General features: G+C 37.9%; 12 protein-coding genes across 12 annotated transcripts; 6 read left to right on the forward strand and 6 right to left on the reverse strand.

The window, feature by feature from the left end:
• Window positions 1–212: 212 nt before the first annotated feature.
• L201_004068 (uncharacterized protein) lies at window positions 213–3,799 on the reverse strand (the record flags this gene model as incomplete). The annotated part of the gene is made up of 6 exons (XM_066219816.1): window positions 213–1,127; window positions 1,182–1,276; window positions 1,328–1,880; window positions 1,936–2,070; window positions 2,141–2,947; window positions 3,611–3,799. The coding sequence occupies 6 exons, from the start codon at window positions 3,797–3,799 to the stop codon at window positions 213–215; spliced, it is 2,694 nt and encodes an 897-aa protein (XP_066075913.1).
• Window positions 3,800–4,253: 454 nt separating this feature from the next.
• L201_004069 (uncharacterized protein) lies at window positions 4,254–4,978 on the forward strand (the record flags this gene model as incomplete). Its single annotated transcript, XM_066219817.1, has 5 exons — window positions 4,254–4,262; window positions 4,332–4,374; window positions 4,445–4,524; window positions 4,619–4,845; window positions 4,933–4,978. 5 exons carry the CDS (start codon window positions 4,254–4,256, stop codon window positions 4,976–4,978), a joined length of 405 nt encoding a protein of 134 aa, XP_066075914.1.
• Window positions 4,979–5,054: 76 nt separating this feature from the next.
• On the reverse strand, window positions 5,055–5,845 carry L201_004070 (uncharacterized protein; the record flags this gene model as incomplete). Its single annotated transcript, XM_066219818.1, has 2 exons — window positions 5,055–5,578; window positions 5,662–5,845. The coding sequence occupies 2 exons, from the start codon at window positions 5,843–5,845 to the stop codon at window positions 5,055–5,057; spliced, it is 708 nt and encodes a 235-aa protein (XP_066075915.1).
• A 738-nt stretch (window positions 5,846–6,583) lies between these two features.
• Window positions 6,584–8,854, forward strand: L201_004071 (eukaryotic translation initiation factor 3 subunit L; the record flags this gene model as incomplete). The annotated part of the gene is made up of 6 exons (XM_066219819.1): window positions 6,584–7,451; window positions 7,548–7,756; window positions 7,826–7,962; window positions 8,054–8,471; window positions 8,550–8,608; window positions 8,683–8,854. 6 exons carry the CDS (start codon window positions 6,584–6,586, stop codon window positions 8,852–8,854), a joined length of 1,863 nt encoding a protein of 620 aa, XP_066075916.1.
• A 266-nt stretch (window positions 8,855–9,120) lies between these two features.
• L201_004072 (uncharacterized protein) lies at window positions 9,121–10,231 on the reverse strand (the record flags this gene model as incomplete). The annotated part of the gene is made up of 4 exons (XM_066219820.1): window positions 9,121–9,202; window positions 9,293–9,388; window positions 9,624–10,042; window positions 10,187–10,231. 4 exons carry the CDS (start codon window positions 10,229–10,231, stop codon window positions 9,121–9,123), a joined length of 642 nt encoding a protein of 213 aa, XP_066075917.1.
• Window positions 10,232–10,673: 442 nt separating this feature from the next.
• L201_004073 (uncharacterized protein) lies at window positions 10,674–11,661 on the forward strand (the record flags this gene model as incomplete). Its single annotated transcript, XM_066219821.1, has 2 exons — window positions 10,674–10,972; window positions 11,124–11,661. The coding sequence occupies 2 exons, from the start codon at window positions 10,674–10,676 to the stop codon at window positions 11,659–11,661; spliced, it is 837 nt and encodes a 278-aa protein (XP_066075918.1).
• Window positions 11,662–11,927: 266 nt separating this feature from the next.
• L201_004074 (uncharacterized protein) lies at window positions 11,928–15,895 on the reverse strand (the record flags this gene model as incomplete). Its single annotated transcript, XM_066219822.1, has 20 exons — window positions 11,928–12,014; window positions 12,088–12,116; window positions 12,206–12,281; window positions 12,349–12,405; window positions 12,475–12,609; window positions 12,678–13,006; window positions 13,064–13,303; window positions 13,359–13,392; window positions 13,458–13,774; window positions 13,831–13,854; window positions 13,913–13,963; window positions 14,023–14,212; window positions 14,265–14,395; window positions 14,452–14,535; window positions 14,604–14,784; window positions 14,841–14,957; window positions 15,024–15,264; window positions 15,333–15,481; window positions 15,540–15,662; window positions 15,734–15,895. The coding sequence occupies 20 exons, from the start codon at window positions 15,893–15,895 to the stop codon at window positions 11,928–11,930; spliced, it is 2,757 nt and encodes a 918-aa protein (XP_066075919.1).
• A 585-nt stretch (window positions 15,896–16,480) lies between these two features.
• Window positions 16,481–17,615, forward strand: L201_004075 (ubiquitin-like protein 5; the record flags this gene model as incomplete). The annotated part of the gene is made up of 4 exons (XM_066219823.1): window positions 16,481–17,124; window positions 17,234–17,286; window positions 17,363–17,520; window positions 17,598–17,615. The coding sequence occupies 4 exons, from the start codon at window positions 16,481–16,483 to the stop codon at window positions 17,613–17,615; spliced, it is 873 nt and encodes a 290-aa protein (XP_066075920.1).
• A 117-nt stretch (window positions 17,616–17,732) lies between these two features.
• L201_004076 (ATP-dependent (S)-NAD(P)H-hydrate dehydratase) lies at window positions 17,733–19,290 on the reverse strand (the record flags this gene model as incomplete). The annotated part of the gene is made up of 8 exons (XM_066219824.1): window positions 17,733–17,952; window positions 18,037–18,326; window positions 18,412–18,504; window positions 18,598–18,732; window positions 18,797–18,887; window positions 18,943–19,047; window positions 19,103–19,133; window positions 19,203–19,290. 8 exons carry the CDS (start codon window positions 19,288–19,290, stop codon window positions 17,733–17,735), a joined length of 1,053 nt encoding a protein of 350 aa, XP_066075921.1.
• Window positions 19,291–19,908: 618 nt separating this feature from the next.
• L201_004077 (uncharacterized protein) lies at window positions 19,909–22,441 on the forward strand (the record flags this gene model as incomplete). The annotated part of the gene is made up of 4 exons (XM_066219825.1): window positions 19,909–20,292; window positions 20,356–21,896; window positions 21,960–22,094; window positions 22,180–22,441. The coding sequence occupies 4 exons, from the start codon at window positions 19,909–19,911 to the stop codon at window positions 22,439–22,441; spliced, it is 2,322 nt and encodes a 773-aa protein (XP_066075922.1).
• Window positions 22,442–22,917: 476 nt separating this feature from the next.
• On the reverse strand, window positions 22,918–24,503 carry L201_004078 (uncharacterized protein; the record flags this gene model as incomplete). Its single annotated transcript, XM_066219826.1, has 6 exons — window positions 22,918–23,501; window positions 23,580–23,612; window positions 23,672–23,760; window positions 23,830–23,882; window positions 23,942–24,011; window positions 24,097–24,503. 6 exons carry the CDS (start codon window positions 24,501–24,503, stop codon window positions 22,918–22,920), a joined length of 1,236 nt encoding a protein of 411 aa, XP_066075923.1.
• Window positions 24,504–24,994: 491 nt separating this feature from the next.
• On the forward strand, window positions 24,995–26,969 carry L201_004079 (homoserine O-acetyltransferase; the record flags this gene model as incomplete). The annotated part of the gene is made up of 4 exons (XM_066219827.1): window positions 24,995–25,194; window positions 25,320–25,493; window positions 25,563–26,382; window positions 26,454–26,969. The coding sequence occupies 4 exons, from the start codon at window positions 24,995–24,997 to the stop codon at window positions 26,967–26,969; spliced, it is 1,710 nt and encodes a 569-aa protein (XP_066075924.1).
• Window positions 26,970–27,094: the final 125 nt, after the last annotated feature.

Below are 27,094 nucleotides of genomic sequence, written 5' to 3' on the forward strand. Positions count from 1 at the left end.
TCACCATTTGATGGAATTGATGAAATGACGAATTGATTTTGGTTTTTTGGCTTTTGTGCAAGGCATTTCATCACGTATACTGAATCGCAAGCAATAAAAGTCCATATCATCAATCATAAGAGTTATTCAAGTTTATCGTACATAATTCTACCTAATCCTGTTCTGCTCGTAACATTACATCATAAATCAAGGGAGATTAACCATTTTACCATCTATTTACTTGTTCTACCCATGATGAAAACACCTAAAATCACTACACCTAAGAAACCAATAGCAGCAGGTAAAGCCATTTCTTTAGGTAAAACACCACCTATTAATTCTGGACCTGCACCTGGTGTACCTGGACTTGGTCCTTTTGAATGTACGATACCTTCTTGATTGTATGTTGGTTCAGTTGAGGGTTTAACATCAGGTTCTTCCATTTTCTTTTCAACATCTTCAACTAGTTTAATATCTTTTTCAACTTCTTTTAATTCTTCCACAGCTTTTTCACCACCTAAATCTCTAGCTGCTTCCTCCCAGACTTTACCACCATCAATTAACAATACAACTCTATCAGATTTCTGTCCTCTAGCGATTCTAACTGCATCTGCTACATCTCCATCTGCAGTCATAGTTACTAAATCACCTTCATCATCTGTATAATGTAATGTAAAATTGTTAGGATCAGGTAAATGTACCTCTTGTCCTTCTTTAGCTCCTTCAGCGGTGAAGAAAGGATCTGTTAAAAGTTTACCAGCAACAATGTCCCGAAGTAATTCGTATGAATCGTGTCGAGCTTGGAATCGGTGAGTTCGACCAGAAGGTGTTCGGAATTTGAAGACGTATGTTCCATCGTCTACTGGGACAGGGTTTGGAGCGACTGAAGATGTAGCCCCACGTTTTTCGAATTCTGATGCGTTATCATCCACAGCGGAAGCTGAATCATTGGGCATAACTTCGGAGATAGGGGAAGTCATAGATGATAGACCACGTCCGTGGGTAGGTCGAGAGGGTGTATCGGGTCGATCGGAAGCAGATACGACGGAGATGGAATCGTCATCACCACCAGCACCAGGTAAGGTTTCGAAGAATTTGCCCCACATAGGTCCTGTCTCGTTGTTTCGGTCTTCATTCATGGATTCAATCTGTGAAATCAGTCAGCTTCTACATCCCTCAAGTCCTAAAGCGTTTCAGCTTACTTGTTCAAGAGTAGCATAAGTAAGCTTGAGTACGTCCACTATACCGATAAGTCGGCCATCAGATTCAACAACCGGAAGATTCAAGTAATGACCATCTACCGAATAGAGTTAGTTTTCGCTTCTTGCGGCAGATTCCTCCCACTCACTGTGCATTTTCTTGAGAGCGTCTTGAACAACCATTGTAGGAGGAGCAGTATCAGGATGAGGTGTCATCACTCTTACTACACTACATCTTGAGGCATCGAGACCAGCAGCAATGACTCGAAGAACGATATCTTTAGAAGTAAAAATACCGGCAATCTTAGGGATATTGTTACCACCACTAACGCCTGAAATAGCCGATGTTCCAGGATTGGTTTCCATAACACAGACAGCGGTTGTTCTTCTTTCTTTCATAAGTTTAGCTGCTTCTCGAACAGAGGTTCTTGGAGTTACAGTAGCAGGTGAAACCCGAGCATCAACTACTGTGGTCAGATCTGGAAGAGCCATTTTATCTTTAAGAGCATCGACGTAAGCCATCATGGCAGCTGCTTGTGGGTTTGAAGCAAGACCAGGGCCTAATTCTGATTGCACACCGGCGAGCGCAGCGTGTAATTGGGATGTGGCAGAAGAACCTCTTTCAACTTTGGCGAGAGCTTCGTGAAATACCTTGGTAATATCAAGTAGACCAACAACATCACCGTCTTCGTTACAAACGGGCTGCAGAGACAAGATTAGCTGTTGAGATTTGTCCCGCATTTGGCAGCTAACTCACTAAGTGTCTGAATCCTTTGCTAACCATCAATTGCAAAGCTTCAGTAGCGGAAGTGGTATCTCGAGTGACCATAGGGTTTTTAGTCATGATGTGGGCGACAGTGGTAAGACGTGGATCAAGACCTTCAGCAGTTACCTAAAGCCAAAGAAACGCAAAAATTAGCCGGACTTCATTTCGACAATAACTTGACATGAGTCGAGCTTACTCTGAAAGCCAAATCCTTAGCGGTAAAGATACCACTCAAACCCTCTTCATCATCTACGACAAGCACGCAATCTGCTCTTTTTGCTGCACAAAGTTGAGAAGCATCTGCGACACTCATTCCTTCTGGTACAGTTAAAGCTGGACTTGGTCTTAAACCAGCTACGGTGCCTTTTTGAGGTTTTTTATTACTTCTTCTACCTGAGGTTGATTGACCACCACCTGCTGAAGGTGCACCTGATCCAGGTCTTTTACGTGACAGTTCACTTTCAATCTTCTTTCTCAATGACTGTAATTTGCCAGCAAACCCAGAAGATGATTGCGAACGTGATAGAGTGGAATGATATCGTGGACGTTGTGGTATTGAGTTTTCGTCAGGTGGAGTTTCGGATTCAGGTGTAGATGGTAATTGTGAATGTGAATGTGATGGAGTATTGGACCCAGATGAAGGACCAGATGGGAATGGTGTAGATTTGGATTTATGTTTGAATGGATTCGATATTGATCGATTATGTTTAGGTGGAACAGGTTTTGAGGTGGACGCAGATGAATGTGATACGGTTGGTGGTACGCCCATTATATCGTTAGCAGTTATAGCAGGTGCAAGTGAGGGTGTTGATGAGGATGAGTGAGGTATCGGAGGTCGTTCCATTGTTGTTGATGAATTGGATGAGCGTATAGAGGAGGGTGGTGTATCCAGTGGGATTTGGGTAGTTGTTGGAGCCGGTATGTTATAGCCAGATTGAGGGCGTGACATTTTCGATTGATTATTATTGGTTGTAAGGGTTGATGATGCGGATGAAAGGATTGTCTGAGTAAGAAAACCGATACCAGGGATATATATGAGTCAAGATAATGAAAGCAAAGATGAAAACAAAGATAAGATGCAAATTAGAAGGAATGTGATGAAAAACGGATGCGGACGCAGACGGACGTATATGTTCGTGCGAACAAAGTATAGATGATAGATGAGTGAAGAAAGGAAGAAGGAAAATTGACGAAAGAAGAAAGAGATGAAAGAGAGATGAATGGTTGTTTAGGTCGGGTCAATTCGCTCAGGGGTAAATAAATGAGGTAAAAAGCAAAACAAAAGTCAAAAAATCAAAACAACTCGCGTCCTAAGCCAAAAATCAACTTCCAACCGGAAATCCGTTTCAAGAAGCGGTCCGAATTTCTACTTGATAGTGAGGAATGATGCATTGGTTCGAAATAGGTGATGAAGAACTATGCAACGATAGCGAGGTGATTATGAGATGAAATATGAATGAACGAATTAAAATGATTGGAAACGATGTTTATGGTCAAAGCGTTGAAATACACTAATGGCCACACACATAACCCCGCACTCCCTTGAAAAAAGGACTTCTGAAAAGGATCATGTTATAGAACGAGGATTGTATCCATCCCAAATGTAATAGCATGCAAAGACGACAAAGATGATCGAAGAGAATATAGTGTCAGCAAATCGACTCACCTCATCCCTCTTACTAGTCTTCTTTCTAGTATCTGATGCTGGTGAATGAGTATTCATACTTGATCTAGGTCTAGTTGGTCTTGGACTTGATGTATTATTACTATTATATTCTGGGTTGATAGCTGATTCATATGTTGAATGTGGTAATTGATGATGTAGACCTCCGTTTGGCACTGGTATACGTGACATGAGATCGTCGAATGATCAATGATGATATGGGATAATGGTAGATTGGATTGGTAACAAATAATTATCGATTGAACCTCACGGAGAGAGAGTTTACAGTTACGTTTGGAATGAACTATGAAAGTGAGACAACCAGTTGAAAATATCCATCCGACGCGACGACGCGTGAACTTGCCGCTAAACTATGGAATTACCGGGAGATACAAGATTACATAAAGATACATAAATATGACGTGGGTTATAGCTAATGCTAGCTATGCTGGCTATGGCTATACGGGTAATAACGGATTCAATTTTATCGCTCCTGTTGATCCCCTTCAATGAGTCGGTCTCGAGCTCGAGTGTTCTCAAGAGGTGTATGAACATTACATCAGTAGTATTTTTAGATGCATAACGTCGGTTGCGTGATCTATTTATATACTGTCAAACATATCAAACCATACGAAAGGAATCGGCAATGAGTTTAGTGAGTCAGCTAATCTCCACCTAGCCTTAAGGAGATTTATGGAGATAAGCCGCTGATTTCGTGTTCCAGCTACCACCCGAAGATGAAGGAGATGGAGTGGAGGTTGCCTGGGGTGAGTGGATATTCAAGTGTTTATACTGTGAGAGGCAGATTGATACTCATTCGACTTCAACTTTTGATAGAGGATCAACAGCGTATAAATACTTTCTCAAAATTGAATAATCGATTAACCGATATACAGGATTTACTCAAAGTCAAGAATGTACGTTATCATGACTAGTTTGACAACCGTAAAGTGGCAAAATAGATTAGATATTCTCGAATGCTAATTTTGAAGTATAATGTATCGTTTATAGGAAGAGAAAGAATATTATGATGATTTATCAACAGAATTAGAATTAGCTGATGAAGATGATAATCAACCTATATTATATAAATTAGGTGATTCATTCTTTCATTTAAATTTGAAAGATGCAAGAAGACAATTGAAATCGGATTTAAAGAAATATGATTCAGAAATTGAACAGCTAGAAAATAAGAAAACAGATTGTGAAAAAGGTATGAAAGATTTGAAAGTACAATTGTGAGTTATAATATATTATAACTTATACTTGATCACTATCGTCATTTATTTAGCGAGAAGCTAATCAATGATGATTCTATCATACAGATATGCAAAATTCGGAAAACAAATTAACCTCGAAACTGGACCATAAGTTTTAAGCTATGATTGAACGAAAGGAATGAACCTGTGTTAAAGAATAGATTATCATGTATCAACATCATGCATTATTATACCCTTGTATTCTCAGATATCGAGCTATCGTTAACAACTTTAGGTTCCTCTTTAACACTTGTACTAACAGTCTCGCCTAATTCATCATTACTGTCAATTTCCTCTTCGTTGGATTCTTCACCTTTTTTACCATACTTTTTCTTTGATTTTTTAGCTCTATTCAATTTCCTTCTTCTTTCTTTTTCAGCTTTAATCTCTTTTTTCGTATATGAACCACTTAAAACTTTTTCTTCTTGTTTTTGTAATTGTTTTTTACTTTTCTTTTTCGTTATTAATCCATCTTCAGTATTTTCCTGATCTTGAGGGATAAGATCAATAATTTTATTAGTCAAATCATATCCTGGTAATTGACCTGTAGTTCTTAAAACTTCTAAACGTTCACTTAAAATCCTTCTTGCAACTTTACGATTTTCTTCTCTTGATCTTGTAGGTTGTGATTGAATTCTTATACCAGTGGGTATATGTATTAGAGATACTGAAGAATTGGTTTTGTTTATTGCTTGTCCACCTGGACCTCTACCTATATTTCAAGCCACAAATAACCTTGCGATATCAGTCTTCTACTTTTCCTTCTTCGCAGATCATATAGGTAGTCACACTTACCCCTTACAAACTTTTCATCTAGTTCAGATTCAGGTATTTCCACTTGCCTTTGACGCGATAAGATCCTGTTCAGGCGTTTTATAGATCCTGGAAGTTTCGGTCGATGAAGTAATTGATCTTTGGTAGTTGAGCCTTGCACATCGTTCTGACCACAGATTCCAATCAATTCAGCAGACGTTCTCATGTATCGCAATTGTAAAGCAGATCAGTGATTTTGATACATACCGATATTGAAGACTCGTCCTTTGGTTCTACTTGATCGATTTCCACTCCATCTTCAATGACATTTGCGGTAGGATAATTCAGCTTTGTGTCTGCCTCACCGAAGAGATCCTCATCTTCAAACACTATATCCTGCTTAGATTGTCTTGTCGCAAAACGCCTAGTTACCCAATAACTACAACCGACTGCCGGGCTGGAATATGTCACCGGACTGTGAAGAGCTGGAGAAGGTAAAGTCTTAAGTATAGCTCGTATACTGTACATTTCGGGATGGATGCTGTGTAGCTAGATAGAGGCGGTTTGTACGTATGCGGGTGAATATGGGTTAATATATATTCTCAAGACATTTGTTGTATTGCTTATTGTTGCTTTATGCATGAGAATACCAGGACGTGAAGAGCGGTCGACTTGAGTGGAGGTAAGACGCATGAAATGTGCCACACTGGCGCACAAATCGGCGTTTTGCGAAACTTGACCAGCGAGAGAGGATGTTAGTAGAGAGAATGGACTTTTATTTCATTGTTCTTGCTTGAAAGTGTTAAAGTTGATTTTGAAACAAAAATATCTTATATTCGAACAAAAGGTTTTTGCTTTCAGTAGATATAACTCATCTTCGACCAGACCAAACCTCTTGATCGGAGCAGAATCAACTGAGCTATCTTGTATAGAAAAACGAAAAAGAGGGGATATAATACTCAAAATGGCCGACCCAACAGCATTTTACGAACCTGAAGAAGATGAATTGTTATCATCTTTATCTGTACCTGTACAATCATACAATCCTGACTCAAATGAAGATGAATATAGAAGATTACAAGAATTAGAACAACATGCTTATGCGCAACAACAATTAATGGTTGCTGAACAAGAACAAGAACAATTACAAGCTTTAGAACAAGTTCCAGAAGATGTTAAAAGATTCCTTGTACTTTTCCATCAAGCTATTCTTGAAAATGATCTTCCAACAATTACAACCATGTATGAAAGTGGATGGAACAAATTGACTCAAGCTCATTATTCTCAAACTGAATGGCCTGAAGCTGAATTAATTTCTCCTTTAGTTGGAAATGATCAAGTTTTTTTAACTCTTTACAGAGAACTTTATTTCCGACATGTTTATGCTAAACTTCAACCTACAATTGATGATAGATTTCAATCTTATGAAAATATTTGTGAACTTTTCAATTATCTTTTAAATTCTGAAGGACCTGTACCACTCGATTTACCAATTCAATGGGTTTGGGATATGTTAGATGAATTTGTTTATCAATTTTCAAGTTTCGCTTCATGGAGAGCTAATCCAAAAAATAAAAATGAAGAAGAATTAGAAGCTTTATCTGAAGCACAACATATTTGGTCATGTTATTCAGTTTTAAATGTTTTATATTCTTTAGTTCAAAAATCACAAATAAATGAACAATTAAAAGCTGAAAAACAAGGAAATAAAACTCCAGAAGAATTACAAGAATTAGCTGGTGAATATGGTTCAAAACCTTTATATAGAAATTTAGGTTATTTCTCTTTGATTTGTTTATTGAGAGTTCATGTTTTGTTAGGTGATCCAACTTGTAAGTCAAACTCGGATTTTAATTCTTTAACTCATCTATTGCTCTTATCGTCAAAAGAGCTTAATACTGATGTTAACTTTTCGATCTAAAATATAGTGGCCCTTCAAACAATGGAACATGTTGATCTTTCCGGCGGTGCTTTCTTGACTAGAATTACAGCTTGTCATGTCACTACCTACTACCATGTTGGATGTGCTTATATGGCTTTAGGAAGATGGCCAGATGCTATCAAGACCTTTATCTCCGTGTTGATATTCTTCATTAGAATGAAACAATACCACACTCGATCATACCAATACGGTTCTGTAAGTCATTCAGAATATCTTCATCAAACAAGATCTATTAGAAGCTGACACTAATTTTCCATTGGATAGATCACCAAGCAATGTGAACGAATGTACGCTCTTCTTGCTATTTGCACCACCCTCTCCCCAGGTCCTTCCGATGAAAGTATAATGAGTATCGTAAAAGAACACTATGCCGATCAATTAGCTGTTTTACAACGAGGAGGGTGAGTAGTTGTCTAACTATAAAATGATAATTAAAGTGAACTGAGGCGAGGTAGTATAACATGCTGATCTCCCTCTTGGTCCCTGATATAGTGATGAAGCCCTTGAAACGTTTAAAGATTTATTCCTTTCAGCTTCACCAAAATACTTGAATGTCAACCCACCACCATATGAAGATCCTACAGCTTTAGAATCTTACTTATCTAATCCACCTATCGATGCTACACAAAGACATTTGGATTTATTCTTAAGTGATGTTAAAGCTATAAAATCTGTATCAAATATTAGAAATTTATTAAAATTATATACATCAATTGACGCTTCCAAATTAGTTACTTTCTCACAAGGTGAAAATGATAATAATGAAGAAGAAATTTTACAGCAATTAATGGTTTTAAAATCCGCTTCAAGAACTTATGCTAAACCTCAACACTCAGAAACGGAAAGAGAAATTTCATTATTAGATGGTGAAAGAATTGTTACTAATAATTTAGATTTCACAATCGATGGGGTGAGTTTAAAATCTAATTTTAATTGCATAACGAACAAGGAAGGAAAACTAATCACATCTTATCTGCGTAATGAATAGTCAATGGTACATGTCGAAGAAACTACATCACACAGACGATTTGCAGGATTTTTCATCAGGTAAATTTCTCCAAATTTTCCTCACCAAAGGAAAAAATCTTACTGACGTTCCTTTCCTCTTTTTCTTTTTGCAGAAACGCTGAACATGCTCAAAGAGTATTCAACACAATCAAATCATCACCTTTACCAATTCAACGTAAACCAACAAGTACAACAGCTCCAACAACAGGTGGACAAGATAAGAACGAACCCAAAAAAGCTGGTGGTGCTTGGCAACCTAAAAGAGCAAGAGTTGCTGCTCAATAGATAATTTGGAATAGCAAGAAAATTAAAAAAGCTCAAAACCAAAAAGTCGATGATACTCATCATCTTAAGTGCATCGCCATATCTGTAATCTCATAGATTTCTGTCATCATGCATTATTACTTGCATTTTTGCATATAAACAAACCATGACATGTTGCAATCCTTCGTTGCAGATTATGTGAGGTGTATTTGTACGTTTATGATAAATGGTAATATTACATTAGTTGCATCATTTCGTTAAGGTGTATGTATATGTGCAAATCTAAGTTATATAAGAGATAACTCTTTCAATATTCTAGAAGGTGGTGAGGGTATTTCAGTGGTCCCGAAAGAGGGGCTTATAGCAGATCTATAAACGTGATAGTAAAATAGACAATTAGCGAAGTGATTTTGAATAGTTTGACCAGTAAGGTAGAAAAAGGATAAAAAAAAAACTTACGAAGCGAAACCTCTTCTTTCTACTCTATTATGTTTCTTTGCTGTTGATGCATTCGTTTGTGTTCTTTGACCTCGTACTGGATATCCTGCTGCGTGTCTAAAGAATAGGTGAAAATGCATTTTGAAAACGAGATTAGCGATTGACTTCTGCGAATGGGTTCTATGTTCAAATTCGTATTTTCCTCATTATTGCTTCAAAACATTCCTTGTCCAAAAGAATTGTGCTTGAATTCGTTGCTACTGGTTGAAATCTATGGTGATTATATTCCATTTGAGAGATCCCCGAATATATCACATATTGAGACTGATTTGACGATATCTCAAGAACTCACCTTTTACCACGATATGTACCAACCATTCTTAGATGCGCAATATCAGCTTGCATTGATCTTCTAGCTTCAGTTTCTAATTTTAATTCATCTAATGGATCTTCCTTTTCTGTTGATGTTGCTTTTGATTTACCTTTATTACTATTACCTAATCCTAATGAAAATATAGTTTGATTTCCTTTAGGTAATAATGACGATGATGAAGAAGAAGAAGAATTTGTATTCGTATTTGTAGGTGGAGATAATTTGATTGTTACATCTTTTGATTTTAATGTAGTTGATGGAGAAGATAAATAAGCTGATAATGAAGTTAATTGAGGTTCAGTTAAATCTGAAACTAAAGCTTCTGAATGTATAGATAATCTTGCTAATAATCTTAATGCAATTGGATGAGAAATTCCATAAAATGTTAAAAGGGCGATCTGGAAAAAGAAGTAATAAAATTGATATCGAGATCAGCTTTCCGAGTTACAATATCAATTTTAAATTCTTGTGGTTCATCGATCGATAACCCCTTTGAAGTGATTAAAAGATCATGCTATGTGATCTACTCGAGAAAAACTCACTTTGAGAGGTTTGTGATCTGGTAAATTATGTCCTAGTAGATGCATTTTGACTAAATTTCACGATGTTTCGATGAAAAGACAATGTTCCAAATAAAGGTTTTTTGAGGAGGTCTAGGTTCTCGATATATTTTTTGTTAAAAGTTGTGTATGATATTGAACTGAAGTTCGCTATCAATGTAAATTGTATATAGATGAACAAAATAACAAGCAAGCAAGCATGAAGACATTTCATTCGAAAAAGTCAGAACTACCTGCTTCCTTTATCTTTACGGTGTGCCACATCTAACCGGAAAATAACGGAGTTAGTTTTACTTCACCGTACGCACCGTTCAAGTCAAGTTATCGAATTGAGATTTCATCTTTCGACTTTCTATGTCTTTTAGATGAGGACACTTTTACAGCCTTGAACTCTTTTGTACTAACTCAATGAGTATGAACACTTGATATCTATCTTGACTTAACATCCCCGGAAACATCACTATCTAAAATGTCTCTCACACCATCAACAAACCAACTTCCAACAGCTTTTCGAATAGTACGACAAATCTTATCAAATTCTTCTGCAGCTGAAGGTTTAACAACTAAAGAATTAGTTAAAGAAGCTTTAAAGTTATATCAATCTGAAAATCCAAATTCATCTTCTTCCTCTATTGCATCTTCATCTTCATCTTCATCTCAACAAGAATCGATCAATGTTAAAGGAAAAGGAAAGAACGTCGTAACATCTACAAAGAAAGATAAAGGTATAAATGTTATTCCTGATGGACATCCATTCATCTCAACATCGTAAGTTTGGTTCAATGTATCAAGCCAATACCTTTTATAACAAGACTGTGATTCACATTATATGTAGAAGCAAACATAACATTGAGACATCTAAATCTTGAATATTGCCAAGCTAATTAACTGCTCATCTCTGTTGATTCCTTGATCATAGTTACTTGAAATCAAGAATATTATCAAGACTTGAATCACAAGATTTACTAATCAAAGTACCTAAAAAAACACAAACTTCCTCTACTTCTTCATCCTCTATTTCATCTAATTCAACATCTTCTTCATCAAGTGGTACTGGTAGTGGTGGTGGAAAACAAATATTCGTTTGGAAGATAAATGAACCTAAACAATCAAATTTAAATACACCTAAATGGAATTTCCCTGAACATTGGAATAAATTAATAGAAGGTACATCAACACCAGGTCAATTATATTTTGAATATCAACAAAATTTAATTGCAAGAAAAGAAGAAGAAAAACAAAGAGGTTTAGATAGTGGGAAAGTTTTAAGAACAGAAAAACAAATTTGGGAAAATGAAAATAGATTACCAATTTTAACTACAAATTTAGAAAGATTACATTTGAATAAAAGAAAATCTTTATCAAGACCTAAAAAGGAAAGAAAGAGATTAGAATTATTTCAATCTGTTCCTTTGATTAATGAAGGTCAATCTACAAGTACGGCTCAAGCTGCTTAAGAATGGAGAATATAAGAATTCGCATCGTTAATAGGTGGACACATCATACATGCATCGTATATGATCAAACTTATCATGGGATTTTAGAAAGACTCGTGCAAATAGATATAGCCGAATCGTCACTGTGCTAAATAGCTTTGACATGAACATGACATATGCATAAACTATCGTTAATCTATCAATTGGAGTTCCTATTCTCATTTACACCAACTTCATTGTGCAAATGCCAAAAATCGTTGATCTTGTCAAATTCTGAATTAGATTCATTACTTTACACCCAACAATTCTTTCAAATCTTCAAACCTGGCTTCTTTCTTTGTCATTTTACTTTCTTTGCTAGACTTTTCAAAAGCCTGTTTTAATGAAATATATGAATGAATAAGCTAATGGACTACTGCTAGTGGTTCAAAGAATCCCGAAGCTTACCTTAGCTACGACAGCATCTTTTCTTTTCTCTGCGATTGGTGTGAAAAATGTCAGCTTTTCAACATGGTCCGGTCGAACTTAGTCAAGCAAATCCAATGGTGGTAGATGTAAAGCTCACGGATATCTAAAACAGCAGATTCTATCGTATCCTCAGCAATCAATTGGAAGACTCTCACTTCCTTCTTCTGACCCATCTGCGAGATTCATGTAATGTCAGCAGGCTGCGAGACAGCATTGAAGGCCAGGTGTAATCTGGCTTACCCTATGTACTCTATCAATAGCTTGAGCTTCTATAGCACTTTGCCACCAAGGATCGCACTAATCAAAAGTCATATTAGCTTGCCAGATCGAAAAAAGAGAAGGTTAACGATATTGAAGCTAACTTACCAAGAATACATTTGATGCAGCAGTTAAGTTCAAGCCTACTGCACCTGATTTTAAGGAGATCAGCATTACTTTAGGGCTTGAAGCGGCATTTTTGGGTGTAAGGGGTCTTTGGAACTCGCTTATAACTTGTTGACGCTAAGCAAATATATCAGCTATCTTTGCGTTGGCAAGGGAGGTAGCTGGATTATAGGTTGTCGGCTCACCTTAGTAGCATTCATCCTTCCATCGAATCTTGTCCAGCTCATACCTTCTTCTTTCAATCTCAATGCTACTTGATCTAGGAAACTAGTAAATTGACTAAAGACTAGGGTCTTTTCATCTCCAGGGAAAACCTTGAGATATTTCACCAACTCATCAATCTTTGCTGATTTGACAGGTAAAAGCGTTTTCGCTTGTGATGAATCCAGTGGATCATTGTATTCTGGTACTTCGTCCGGAGGTAGTTCCAAAATTGAAGGTAATCCTATAGGATGTCGATCCATTGGACATAAAGGTGCAGTAAGAAGTACTCTTTCAATACACGGATAACAGACTATACAGGCAATAAGTCAGCTGTTACTGAGACACTAGCTCGACAGAAGATACTTACAAGCATGTCCACAATCTGTGATACATGGTCTCTTGGTAAATTCAGTCTCGTCATAACACACACCACATTCTGTGTCCTCTTCAACATAATGTCGAAGTTTAGCGATGAGGTCTTCTTTCTTTTCAGGTGTCAAAGAGGAGATAGATATAGCTGGACCGACTGAAGCTTTCGGGATAGGTCGACGCAAATCGTCCAGAAAAGACTGAGGCACGAGTTGAGCCGAAAGACACAGTTGACGCACTGTGAACTCATCATATTAGCTAATACGTACTTCCGCAGGTTCCAGCTAACTCACTTCTTGTCAACATGCTCAACACATTCGCAGTGCCCTAATTGATGGGCTCTCATTCAGCTGTGCACTCTCAATGCAGAAAAACTTGACCTCGCCGCTCACCTGACCAGTCTCCATAGCTTGCTGGAACCTTTGCCTACTGCCCTCAAATACCTCATCATAGACATTTCTGGTCTCTTCATCAAGCTTGACCCCAACTCGGAAATATTCGATACTTGGCAGTGCAATCAATTTCTTTCCTTGTTTATCCCTAGAATCCTTTGTTCGACGAAGTAGCACCTCGCCCACCAAAGCTTGCAGTAATCTGGCTGCGACTGGATCTCCCCGTTTGAGTGGACGGAGGAGCAAGGTTTTGAAGTATTCCGGTTGATCAAGAGGTTTACATATTTGCAAACATGTAAGCAGAGAGCCAAGATCACCTGTTGATAGATCGTCAGCCACATTCCTGTGGGAAAAAGCGAACCAAGGTGCGTACTAGGAGAATTTACAATTGGTGTTCCTACGGCTCAGCTGTCAGCTGTGATACCACAGTTTCCTCAGGTTATAAAGCAGCTCACCGGTACAAATCCATCTTTTCTCAGCCTGCAACATTGCGAATCCTTGTGTCACTAGAGATCTCGCAATATCAGCTTCGATGTGCTGAATTGAGAGTTACGAGTATACTTACTCTTCGCTTTCGGATTTCTCAATATATGACCCTCATCAGCTACTATTCTTTTCCATTTAACCTTAAATAACGGTCCGGCAGAAGTGGAGACTTTTGCTTTCTTGGCTTGTGTGGCTTTCATGGGGCTTTTTGGTCCGGATAGATCAATGGGTGCTTCAGCAGCTATAGCATTATAAGTTGTAATGATCACCTATATCTTGAATTTCAGCTTGATCTTCGTACGATTAGGTGAAGCATCTTACATCATATTTCTCCAGTGTTTTCGCCGTGACACTTTTTGATGCTCCGTGATATGTATAATGAGTCATTTGACCTTGTGAGATATGATCTCCTATCTGTTTTTCCCAATTACTTAAGACCGAAAGAGGGCAGACTGATCGGGACAAACAGGTCAGCTGGAATTGAACAAGTAGTATGATTCCTGCTCACCAATCAACGTTGCATTTCCGAAATTGCCCGAGCCTTGATCTTTTTTAGTTGCAAGTACCAAAGACAACATAAGTAGCGTTTTACCTATTTACAAAATGATGTCAGCTTCTATGGCGCATATCCCTACAAAGGTAAACAACCAGGAAGCTCACCTAAACCCATTCCATCTACAATAATACCACCTCTACCCAGAGTGGGCGGATCATACTGAGGTGTTCTAGTTGCAACATTCAAGAAATAGTCTTTGTGATTGCCTTTCTGTTTAATCCAAAATTGTACCTGTTTATCAGACACTGTTTGGGGAAGTTGAGGGTTTTCTCGGTCGATCATCCACTACATTGTGCAAGTCAGCTGTATGTGAAAGAGATATAAACATAGAGTCAACTTGCCTTCAGAGCTTGTGATTGATGAGGTAGTATGTCTGTGCTTAATTGCCCATTTGCAATGCCAGGTGGATCAGGGTGCAGAGGTAATTTGGATACGTCAATATCGGAGGTCAGTGAATCCTAATTATCCAAGATATACCTAGTCAGCCGGTTGAAACCTAATACGCTTGCGTTTAATCAAGTTACCATAACAGTATCAGCATGTTTCTGATCTCCTCCCACTTGTGTCAAGCCTTCTAACAATTTCTTCATTGTTTTTTCATCCTCACTGGGCAAACCAGTACCCGAATTACCATGACCTTTGACACCTGAGATCGATATGTGAGCTGTAGGGGGAGGAGGTTTGACTTGAGTTTCATTCAAAGCCCATGCTAGTTCGGGTTGCAAAACTTCCTTCAATGAAGGTTTAGCATAAATTGATAAATCCCTATATGCACATGAAACGGTAAAGAATAAGCTACTACGTTTTATATCAGACAGGCTTACGCAGCTTACATTCCCATTTTATAGTGTTTTGCACCATCAAGATTCTGTCCTACCATTCTACCTTCGACCGAAATCAAAGCATGATCCATCAATTCAGCAAGTTTTCCTGCTACAGCTCTAGGTATATGTCCAACTTGATTGCCTGAAGCATTTATAACCTATAACACAATAACGATCAGCTATTTTCCAGCCCGAACGTGGTTGACATTAACTCACCTGTACGGCGTTCGGATCAAATTTATTTTGCGGTTCTCTACGAAGTATTACATATTCTCCTTTTCCTACCAATCCTCGATAATATTGAACACCGACAACATCTGTTCGAAAAGTCACGAGATGCTAATTTAATACGATAAGAAAGATATAAGCTCCATATCCTTTTCAGATATACAAGAGCTCTAGCAGCTTACCTCATCCATTTCTGGTAAAGGAGGATTAACATCTTCTTCTCGCTTCACCGGTTTACTCTCTTCTCGAGGTCGCTTTGAGGGAGTGGATTTAGCTGGTCTGCTGGATGGGCCTGCCTGAGCATTTTGATGTGATGAAGATCCTTGAGACATGAAGTTTTCCATCTTGATATGACGTTCAATTGTTGATTGTTGTAGTCCTCAAAGGAAACCTGTAGGACGCTATAGCAGTCCAGTCAACCAGATCATATGATGAGAAGGGTGAAAATAGCCTAGCCTATCCGCCAAGCTCGGTCACAAAGTAGACCTTCGTTAAGAAGTTGTGGACAGCTATGCCTTTAGTCTTCCAAATAGAGCAAGATCTGCGTGGGCCGATTAGCAGCTGTACCAACTGGGCAGACTGTATCCGAAAAGAAAGACAAGATCAAATACCAAAACCTAAAGATTATCTACCGCTGGTCGACCAAAAGTAATGTTGATGAGATAGTGAAAGGATGGGGCACCGTACAAGTACCGAGATAAAAGTGTATCTTTAATTACGGTCCCCAGATATAACCGAAACATTACGTTTGTTCACTTCTGAAATTCGCCATCAACAAGCAGTATAAACGTATAAACTTAGCATTTCACTGACTTCCTAAGGATATTTAGAATAACGATTTTACAACAAGCATCGAAAATACCAATAGCTCACGATACTTTTGTAGAGAGTACTGCAATTCCATCGACAAGTAATTCATCACACTTGTAATGCCTCGCTCACCTTCACCCCGTCGTTCACGTTCTCGTTCACCTCCACCTCGACAATCCTCCTCACATACAAAAAGACCTAAAGAGTTATCATTTTACAAAAAGTCTTCAACATCTATAGGATCATTATCGAATCGTAGAGATCCATTAGCAGGCGATGATGAACCAACAGCGAAAGAAAGAGCAGAAAGAAGAGAAAGAGGTGAAGTACCTCAACGATTTGGTGGGACTAGAGAACAAGGTGTAAGGAATACTATGGGTAATGTTGGTACCAGCACAAGTTTAGGTAGTTTAGGTAGAAAAGAAGATCCTTTAGATAGAATTGGTGTAAAAGGTGATAAAAGACCTCAAGATAAAGATAGTGACGATTACAGTAGGAGAGATAGGGATAGAGATGATTATAGTAGACGAGATAGAGATGATAGAAGGGATAGAGATAGACGAGATAGAGATAGAGACAGAGATGATAGACGCGACAGAGATAGGCGAGATAGAGATAGAGATAGATATGGTGACGATAGGAGAGATAGAGGCAGTCATAGAGATGAGCGAAGAGAAGATAGAAGGGAACCTCCATCGGGGCCTTCTGGATCAGGCGGACCTCCCGTCAGACCACCTGCACCTGCACCATCGGCACCATCTTTGTAAGTCAAGAACATCATCATGACTTCGACAATCCTGTACTTCCCTTGACTTTCGCTACTTTTCAAAATCCACTTCTTGCTGACTACGAAAGTTTTCCTTCCCTTTTAGAGCTTCAATGCGTTTCATAGAAGTCATAGCGAACGATCGAATGGGCCGTAAAGGTGAGTTACCTTCAATACCCTGTTCTATCTCCAAGAGGCATCGCTAAACTATCATTTTCTTTGTTGCTTCTCGTAGTCCGCGTAAAATGCCTTGCAACGGATACTGTAGGAGATTTAAAGAAATTGATTGCTGCTCAGACTGGTACTACTGCACAAAAGATACAGTTGAAGAAATGGTACACGAATTTTAAAGATCATGTATCTTTACAGGATTACGAAATTAACGATGGTATGGTGAGTAATTTTTATCCTCATGATTGATCATATATTGGTTTGTCAGCTAATCTTGTTCATCTTCTTGTCAATTGCAGAGTTTAGAAATGTACTAAAACCGATATCGAAATATCAAGAATTCACATAAATAATCCTCTGATCATATTAACCCGTCACTTTGTAACAAAATGCATCATATCATACAGCATCGATATCACTTGAGCCTAATTCGATTATAATTTTCCTTTATCTTGATTTTCACTTGCTTTACCGAACAATTCCTCAAATACCGGTCCAACTAAATCAACAAGATCACCAGTAACCATACTTCTACCCTTTTGTTCGAAACCTCTTTTAGATACTGTTCTATTGAATGTCGATGCACCATAAGCAGCTAAAAGTGGAATATTTTCTGCTATTCCTTTGTCTTTTGGTGGTGGATGTCCAACATGACTACCGAGAAAAAAAAGAGGATGCAAACGCATAATCACTGTTCAGCGTCTGTGTGAATCAACTTGGACATATCACAAGACTTACGAGTAAGAACCCCTAACCCATTCACTTCCCCAAGCCATTAAAACACCTGTACTTCCAGATAGGATATCACCTTGACCTCCAACTCTTTTTAATCCACCTTCAATTTCATTTTCTAAAATATCACGTTGACCACCTTGTTTATCGTCAGATCCTTCTGATTGCAAAGCAGAAGGTATTTGTAAACCATTGGAAATAATATCAGTTGCGCCTTTTTGTATTATAGTGACATTTCCTAAAGCTTTGGCTAATTTCGGACATAATGTTTCTGGCGATGAAGATGGGTCAATTTGCTATAGAAGTAAGACGAATGAGCTATAGATCGCTATCTGTATAAAACAGTGGTGGAACGGACTGAGACTAGCAAAAGCAACTGACCAATTTTTCACATAATCTCTTGAATTCCATTACATTAGGAGTGAGAATGACACGAGGTACGCCTGGCCAGTCCATGACTACTTGAGGTTCATTCTGTAGGAGACAACCAAAAATGGACGACGATTTGTCGGTATCAGTTCGTATATACTATGAGCAGCTAGAAAGCTGGCAGTCCATGTCACTTACCTGGACAAGCCACAATCCATCTGCATCGACCACTACACCCATTTGATCATTCTCTCTAGCGATCTCGAAAGCTAATTTAGCACAGTTCTGCATGTGTTCTGAACGACCAAGTCCAGGTCCGACAATAAGAACGTGCTGAATAGAAATAAAGCAAGTGAATACTTATTCTCATACCGTTGTCTCAACAAAGACTACATACCAATCTAGCCAGAATACCTTTCAATTCTTCCTTGATTTGATCCATGGATTTTGTTGGATCCAATACACCATGAACGATAAGATCAGGTGAACTAAGATGTCGGTTCAGCTATTACGATCCGCCCTTCAAAGGGGAAGGCTACTCACTAAGTTTTAATAACAGCTCCAGCACCAGGCTCACAAATAACATGAGCTAAATCAGCCCCGAATCTCATTGCTCCTGCTGAAGAGAAATATGGTGCTCCTGAATAACTATATAAAAGGTAAATATTACAGCTACTGTTTCATTCGCCATATCTACACTTACTCTCCTGATCCACCAAGGACACCGATTCTTCCTGTAGGAGAAAGTATCATGTATAAGTACTCTATCTACCTAGATTCATATGAATGATGTCTGTGCTCACCCGCTTGACCTTTATGTAATTTTGGTGAAAGTGGTGGAATCATAGTCTTCACCAAAGAGAGTAAATGAGCATGTTGCTTTGTCGCCATTGTGATTTTATTGGTATAAATTCTTAGGTTTTGATTAATTTGAACTGTTTGATATCAAGCGATGAATTCAGTTATAAGCATCAACAGATGTGATGGCCTAGAAACATCTTGAGATTCCAGTGAAGTTGACAGTAGTATAGTGTCAATTTTCGTTTCCCTTTTTTACCAGGTTTACCAAGCTGGTTGTTGCATAAAAACGACTATGACGTTGTGTCAAAGTGGGGCACCGTTTGCAATTGTGATTAGAAGATGATTAGGAAACATTTGTAATAAAAGTTAGCTCTACTCGTAATTGGGCTAAGTATCGGGATATTAACGGTGCCTTAAAAGCTACATATACGATAAAACATCAAGATTTACATAAAAAATGTTTGCCGATAACCCATATTAAAAATAGCCCTATCCAGTCATCCGTCGTAAGCGTTTATCTTTCGATATATCTACTACTCATATATCCTCGTGTCATACCAAGCTTATCCCTTACATTCCAGCAATCTACTTTCTCACTTATCTTGACTCGAATTTATCTTCAATAATAGCGGTGTGTCAGCTTAAGAATAAATTCATATCTAATCTACACTTCAACACAATACGTCAAATGTCAATGCTATAAACAATATGTTCACCATCCGCCGACCAAGAATTTCACGCTCGTTCTCACGGGTCGTGATACAGGCCAACCCCATTGTTCCCACCCCATTTCTTCCTACCAGCACAGCCTCATTCTCGTCAGTGTCTATCTCCTCGACCCCAGTGGCTTCATCTTCGAAAACACCTTATCGATCACGCCCATATGGCTCAAAACCTGATGTTAAGGGCAAAGGGCGGGCTATAGAAGATGATTTACCTCAAACATTCGCGTCATTGCGAAACACCCGCTTCTTACTCAACAACACGCAAAACCAATATGGTCAACGACTCTCTGTTCAGCGTCGAAGATTTCATGCTACACAAAGACGAGATGCAATACCGCTACTACCTGCTTCTATAGCGATTCTCAAGGTAAGTTGCTCAACACTGACATGTTAACAGGATGTCTTAACTAATGTCACACGCTATTCGTAGGGTACATCTATTCTGACGGCTGCTACAGCAGTCTCGCGTATAATCATATCTTTCCTACCTATAGGAACGATAGCGGCCTTTAGAATGGCTAGTGCGGGTAAATGGTTAGAAAGAGAAGGGACTGAACCCGAGGTTAGTGAGGAAGCCAGAGAGTTTTGGAAAATGTGGTGTGAAGGTGAAAAATGGATACCCTTGACGAAAGAAGATGCGGAAAGTTTCTGGGATTCAGATTATGATGATGAGAAATTGAATGGTGGAATGATGAATGCCAAAGGACAAATCGCATATCCTGTACCATTTCCATCAAGATTTAGTAAAAGAAGACATAGAGCTCAGATAAAGAATGAATTCAGTAATCAAAATGGAAAGAAAAATAATGAGATAAATGCAATGTCACCTAAAGCATTAAGAGAAATGCATAATGATAAAAGTAAAAATCATGTTTTATCATGGATTAGAAGAGGTAATTTTTTTATACCTGAATTACCTTCTGCATCGTTAAATCAATGGCAGAACACATTAAACGAAAAAGAAAGGTTACAAGTTAATTCATTGAGAAGATATTGGATCGGATTAAAAGTTTTCAAAAATTGGTATAAGAAATCAAGGTGGTTAATGGGTGTTATATTTGGTTTACCTTTTTTAATTTTAACATCAGTTTATCTAGCTGGTTTAGAAAGAGTTCCATTAACGGGTAGAATGAGATTAATCTTATTGACTCCAGAAGAAGAAGATCAAATTTCAATCAGTCTTTCAGGTACAAATTGGTTTAAATCTGTAATTAACCTTTTGACTACAGCAGAAAAACCTGCTCCGCCAATTGTAAACCCAAATGATTGGAGATGGGTTTGGGTACAAAATACTTTATCAAATTTAGAAAAAGGTATTTTGAGAGAATGCTCGCTAAACACAAATGTTACTATCGATGGAAGTGGTACTTTCAGCCTTGACGGAAAACAGGCTCCTATTTCCAAGGATCTCATCGATAGCACTAATAACACTTCAAACTTAGTGATTATACCTCCACCTGCTGGTCATCCAATAAAACCCAGACCGAGAGTTTCTTCGCTTTTACATTCATGTTTACCTGGTGCGGTCGAGAATTCAGGTAAAGAACATTTAGAAATTGGTCCACCATATAATCTCATGCTGATGGATAAAAATGAAGAAAATGCTTTCTCATACGGTTTTGGTGGTAAAAGAGCAGGAGGTATAGTTGTTTTTACTGGTTTGTTAGATAGCATCTTGCGTGAGAAGCCATCAAGTCCTCAAAATGAACCATCGGTTACAGCGTCATCATCCGCATCCAAAGGATTGTTCTCGTTCCTTTTCAGTTCTGGTTCTAGTACTTCTGTAACGCGGAGAAATCCAACTCAACCAACGGAAGAACAAACTTTACAATTAGCTTGTGTATTAGCTCATGAGATGGGTCATCTACTACTGAGTCATCATTTGGAGACTTTATCACAGCAACAAGTACTTTGGCCAAGTGTTTTAGGATTGAGTATGGATTTGATCAGAGCTTTTATATGGCCTTTTACGTGAGTTTCCGTCAAAGGTTTGGGTTTTACTCGTAACTCATTTTTCTTTTCCCTACTTTGTAGCTGGATTCTTGGTCCAACTGTAAATGATGCTTTAGCAAACATGGGTAGAACCAGTACAGATGAATTAGCAGATAAATATGGTGAAATTGGATTTCAATTTGTACATGAATACGAAGCTGATTTAGCTGGTTTGAGGTGAGTAAACGTATCTTTTTTCCCCCTATTGATAATCAAAGGTTATGTATAAATTGGCGACTGATTGATCTTCATTTAAAAACAGGATACTGGCTTTAGCGGGATATGATCCATATAAAGCATTAACATATTTTTCAACTTCGGTAGCAGAATTACATGAGATTAAACCAATTGATAAAGATAAAAATAAAAAAGATAATTCATGGACTGGATCATTATTTAAATTATGGACGAGAAAAACACATCCTACACCTGAAAAAAGGTTAGAAGCTATTAAAGATGAATTAGATAGATGGGAAAAGGAAAGGGAATTGAGTGAAAATAAGAAGAATGAAATTGATATATAGTTGTTGATACTTTAACTATTGTACGACAAGGGTACTTGTTAACTCTCATTCTCTCCACCAACATAGACAACATACGATGTAGTGTCACTAGTACAAGTATAATATTATACCCTCAACGCACAATGGGTTCATGTAAATCCCAGGTTTTTTGTATAATATGCACTGAACAATCTCACCTCATAGATAAGTTTTTTCTGTTTCTGGTCTGATCCTCAAGGTATAACAACAGCCACCGCATTACAATCAGTTTTAGCAATGGACATGAGAACATGGGAGATACATGACATGATAATGACATACTGAACGTTAAGTGATGAGGAGAAAGTATACAACTATTATAAGTAGACATAATACGGTAGACTAATATATATCAACTGATGCGCAGAAGTCGTCCGATGGATGATTTTGTTTCTTCACATTCTTGATCTAAGTCAAGGAGTTCGGACTGCTATATCGACTATTCACATAACGTTACACTATCTCGGTTGTTGATGTAAATCATCTAATTTAGGTATATTCACAATATAGCCTTTACCGATTTTTTCAGATAATACAGAATGACCATGTCCACGTCCGTGTTTGCTACAGTCTGTCTCATGATCTTCAGATCCTGTCGAATTGGTCCAAGATGAAGTTGAAGTTTCACTGATATTATCTTCATTTCCCTTCACACGTTCATTATATAGATGACTGCTTCTGAACTTCTCTTGTTGGATATTATTGTTTTGTGGGGTTTTAAGAACATCATTGCTTTCCGTTTTGACTCGTTCTACAGGTTCCCATTTCATACTTTGTCCTCCATGAGATGAAAATTGATTGATATCTTGATTTGATTGCTTAGTTCTCTTGAAAGATGGAACAGACGATAAAACCCTTTTAAATGTTTCCTCAAACCATGATTTTATACCTAACCCAATTGTTGTTGTTGTTAAACCTTCTCTTGATGATGAGATCGATATATGTAAGTAAAGTCGATGTACTAAGAATAATCCAAGAAGCGTAGTAAGTGTACCAAATGCTAAGATCGTTGTCACGAATAAAACTGGTGCGAGTAACGCAGCTATACAAGGAATAGTCAGCTTGTTACACGGGATACACGTAAACACACACATATATATATATTATAGAGCTGACATACCTCCGAAAATGATGGTACCAATTAGTGCGGCAGCTGTGTAAATCCTTTCGTAAGCTTATATAGCGAACTTTTCTAATTATCAGGAAACTTACCTCCTGTTAAGATTGCTCCAATGAGGATAAGAGCAGAAAAGAAAATGGCGGTAGATACGATGAAGACGGTAGAAGCGAGAGCGAAACCACTGAAGATACTAATGAGATTAGCTTTCTTTCAAACAAAAAATTTGAAGAACGAATCGATCATAGCTCACAGAAACATGAGGATAGGTATTGAACTGAACACAACCCAAAGAGCGATGAAAGTCTGGCAATACGCGTCAGCTGAATTGTGCTATCTTCTGAAAGATTAGCAAGCTGACATACAAAGAGTACAGGATTCGTTTCAGCAAAGGTTCTAGTTCTATCTGCATAAGGTTGAGCGGCTGATTGGAGTCTAACCGTGAAGTTTGTGCAATCAGCTCTGTAGGTTGTAGACTTGGTTAACCAGTTCGCTCCGAAGAAACTAGGGATTGACCTACTTATCAGATTGTTGCCTTACTCTTCTTACAGTATCTTCAACTACTCCATGAACATCCTTCAATACTTGTGAGTCAGATTTGACTTCCTTCTTAATTGGATTGGGAAATCTTTGAGATTCCTTCAAATCGAATTTAATATGTTGCTGGTGGGCAGGTTTGCTAGGGGTTGAAGGGATAGTAGGTTTAATATCTGTTTCGATGGTGGGTAATATAGCTTGAGATACATGATGTGCCGATGATCCATGTACATTCGATGAGCGATCTGAAGCCACTGATGCAGATGAAGAATTTTCGGCCTTGATGGTTTGCTCATTTATCGGATCACGTGAAAATAGACTTGCTGAAGATGATGGAGGTGATACTTTGACGATATCTGTGAAATCATCTTCTGTCAAGGGGTTCGTCATTGTGAATCAACTTTCTCGGTTTGTTGGTCTGTTCTCTACCTTGTTGTGTTTAAGATCCGATGTTAAGGACGGTGCTCAAGCGGTATGCTGAATATAGAAGATCATAAAGGTCGAATAAGGAAGTTTCAATTCATGCGAAATATTATTCACATATCATGAATCGTTATCCGTTGGTGATGCAATAATCGAAGGAATCTAACTTATTACTCTTGGTACCTGAACTTAATCATTTAACACGTCCACCATATATTACGTAATGAAGTATGGTGTCTTGTCCGAGGTCACGTGAAACGTTGCATTTCCGACCGGTCGCTCGGTATCTTCGTCGACTCAAAATTCGGAATCTCGCTTGACCTGGGTATCGATGACATGGAGAAAGCTATCTCTTCTCTTATTGCTCGACTCACCTCGTAATCCAACTTTAGCATCTTATCCCTCTCCTACTCTTGGTCAAATACTCTAGGAAGACCAGAAATATATCACATTTCAAGATGTCTTCATCCTCTGGAAACCCCTTTGCAGCTTTGATTCAGCAGAATACGACAACAGTCCCATCATTCACTCTAGAATCAGGGGTCAAATTAACCAATGTACCTGTAGCATACAAAACATGGGGTAAATTGAATGACAACTGCGATAATTGTATTGTCATTTGTCATGCTCTGACCGGTAGTGCAGATGTAGAGGATTGGTAAGTAGTATATGTTAGCGGAATCATTTCTACCTCTATCACACCTTAATAGAATCACATGGTTCACAATTGATGTATTCATCCGGGGCGAGCATAAAAGCTAATCATGACTGATTTTGCTACAGGTGGGGACCTCTCTTAGGACCTGATAGAGCTTTCGACCCTACAAGATTCTTCATTTTCTGTGCCAATGTTATCGGTTCTCCTTATGGTACCATATCAAGTGCAATGATAAATCCTGAAACTGGAAAACCATTCGGACCAGAAATGCCTGGAAGTAGTCCAAAAGATGACGTTAGGTGAGTCGTGATCTCCCATTCACTGCTAAGAAGTATACTCATATCGATTGACCTTTCGTAATATATCAGATTACATTATACCGTTTTAAAATCACTTGGAGTGAAATCAGTGGCATGCGTTGTAGGTGGATCAATGGGTGGTATGACATGTTTGGAATGGCCATTAAATTCACCACCTGGATTTGTCAAGACGATTGTACCTTTAGCAACATCAGCTAGACATTCAGCATGGTGTATATCATGGGGTGAAGCACAAAGGCAATCGATTTATTCTGATCCGGATTATAAAGATGGATATTATTTTGAAAAAGATTCACGTGAAGGAGAATTTGATTTATTACAACAACCTTCAAGAGGATTAGCTGCAGCAAGAATGGCAGCATTATTAACTTATAGATCAAGAGATTCATTTGAATCTAGATTTGGTAGAAGATCAAATAGTACTAATTCTTCAAATAAATCAAAAGTACCAAAAGGTGGTGTGAGAATTATGGGTGGTGAAAAGACAACAAATCCATTTTCACCTTCAGATTCAGATGTTTTAAAAAATCCAAATTCAGATAGAATGCAATCGTTGAGAGAAATTGCATGGAGAGAACACAACGATGGACATAGATCTTCAACTGCAACTTCAAATAAATCATCAAGAAGAAATTCTGAATCAGGTAAATCAAGTAATCAAGATTCTTCAGCAAGTAATATACAGACTCCAGACCAAGAAAAGAAGATTATATTAGGTGAAAATGATAAAATTGGTCAAGGTGTTGCTTTAGGTTCAGCTGCTGCTTTAGGTAATCAACAGCAACAACAAACAGATAGTAAATCAGGTTCGGGGGGAGATAGAAAGATATTCAGTGCTCAGAGTTATTTAAGGTATCAAGGAGATAAAGTGAGTCTCGAGATGTCCTGTTCAGTCGGATAGAGAAGAAGGACACTGATTTCATATATTTTGCTACGAAGTTTACAAGTCGATTCGACGCCAATTGTTATATACATATCACTCGTAAATTGGATACACATGATTTATCAATGCCTTCAAGAGATAAATCTCTGGATTCTTTATCCTCAAATCTACCAACACATCAAGCTATCAATGAATTAGAAGATCCACCTTCAGATGAGGAATTAGAAAAATTATTAGCATCTGCTTTAGGATTAGAACCTCCAGCGTTAGTTATTGGAATAGAATCTGATGGATTATTCACGACCACAGAACAAAAAGAAATAGCAAATTATATACCTGATGCAGAATTAGTTTTGATTCCATCACCTGATGGACATGATGGATTTTTATTAGAATTTCAAGCTATAAATGGTTGGATTGATGGTTTTTTGAAGAGAAAAATGCCTCAATTCTTTACTGAACAAAGAGTTATTCCTTTAGATCAATATGAAAAAGATAAAAAAGGGGATTCCTTTGAAGTTAAGAAAGAATCTGTATTTGGTGAAGCTGAAGCTGATGTGACAAGATGGTAGAGATGTTACCGTTAAGAAGTTTGAATTGTAAAATGAATGAAAAACAAATGGATATAATCAAAATCATCGAACAAAATACCGACTAGTCGGGTAAAAAATGTAGAAATGTAGTTTAATTGCCTTTT

The sequence above is a fragment of the Kwoniella dendrophila genome, chromosome 5, assembly GCF_036810415.1.
Source record: "Kwoniella dendrophila CBS 6074 chromosome 5, complete sequence".
In the NCBI taxonomy this organism is placed as follows: Eukaryota; Fungi; Basidiomycota; class Tremellomycetes; order Tremellales; family Cryptococcaceae; genus Kwoniella; species Kwoniella dendrophila.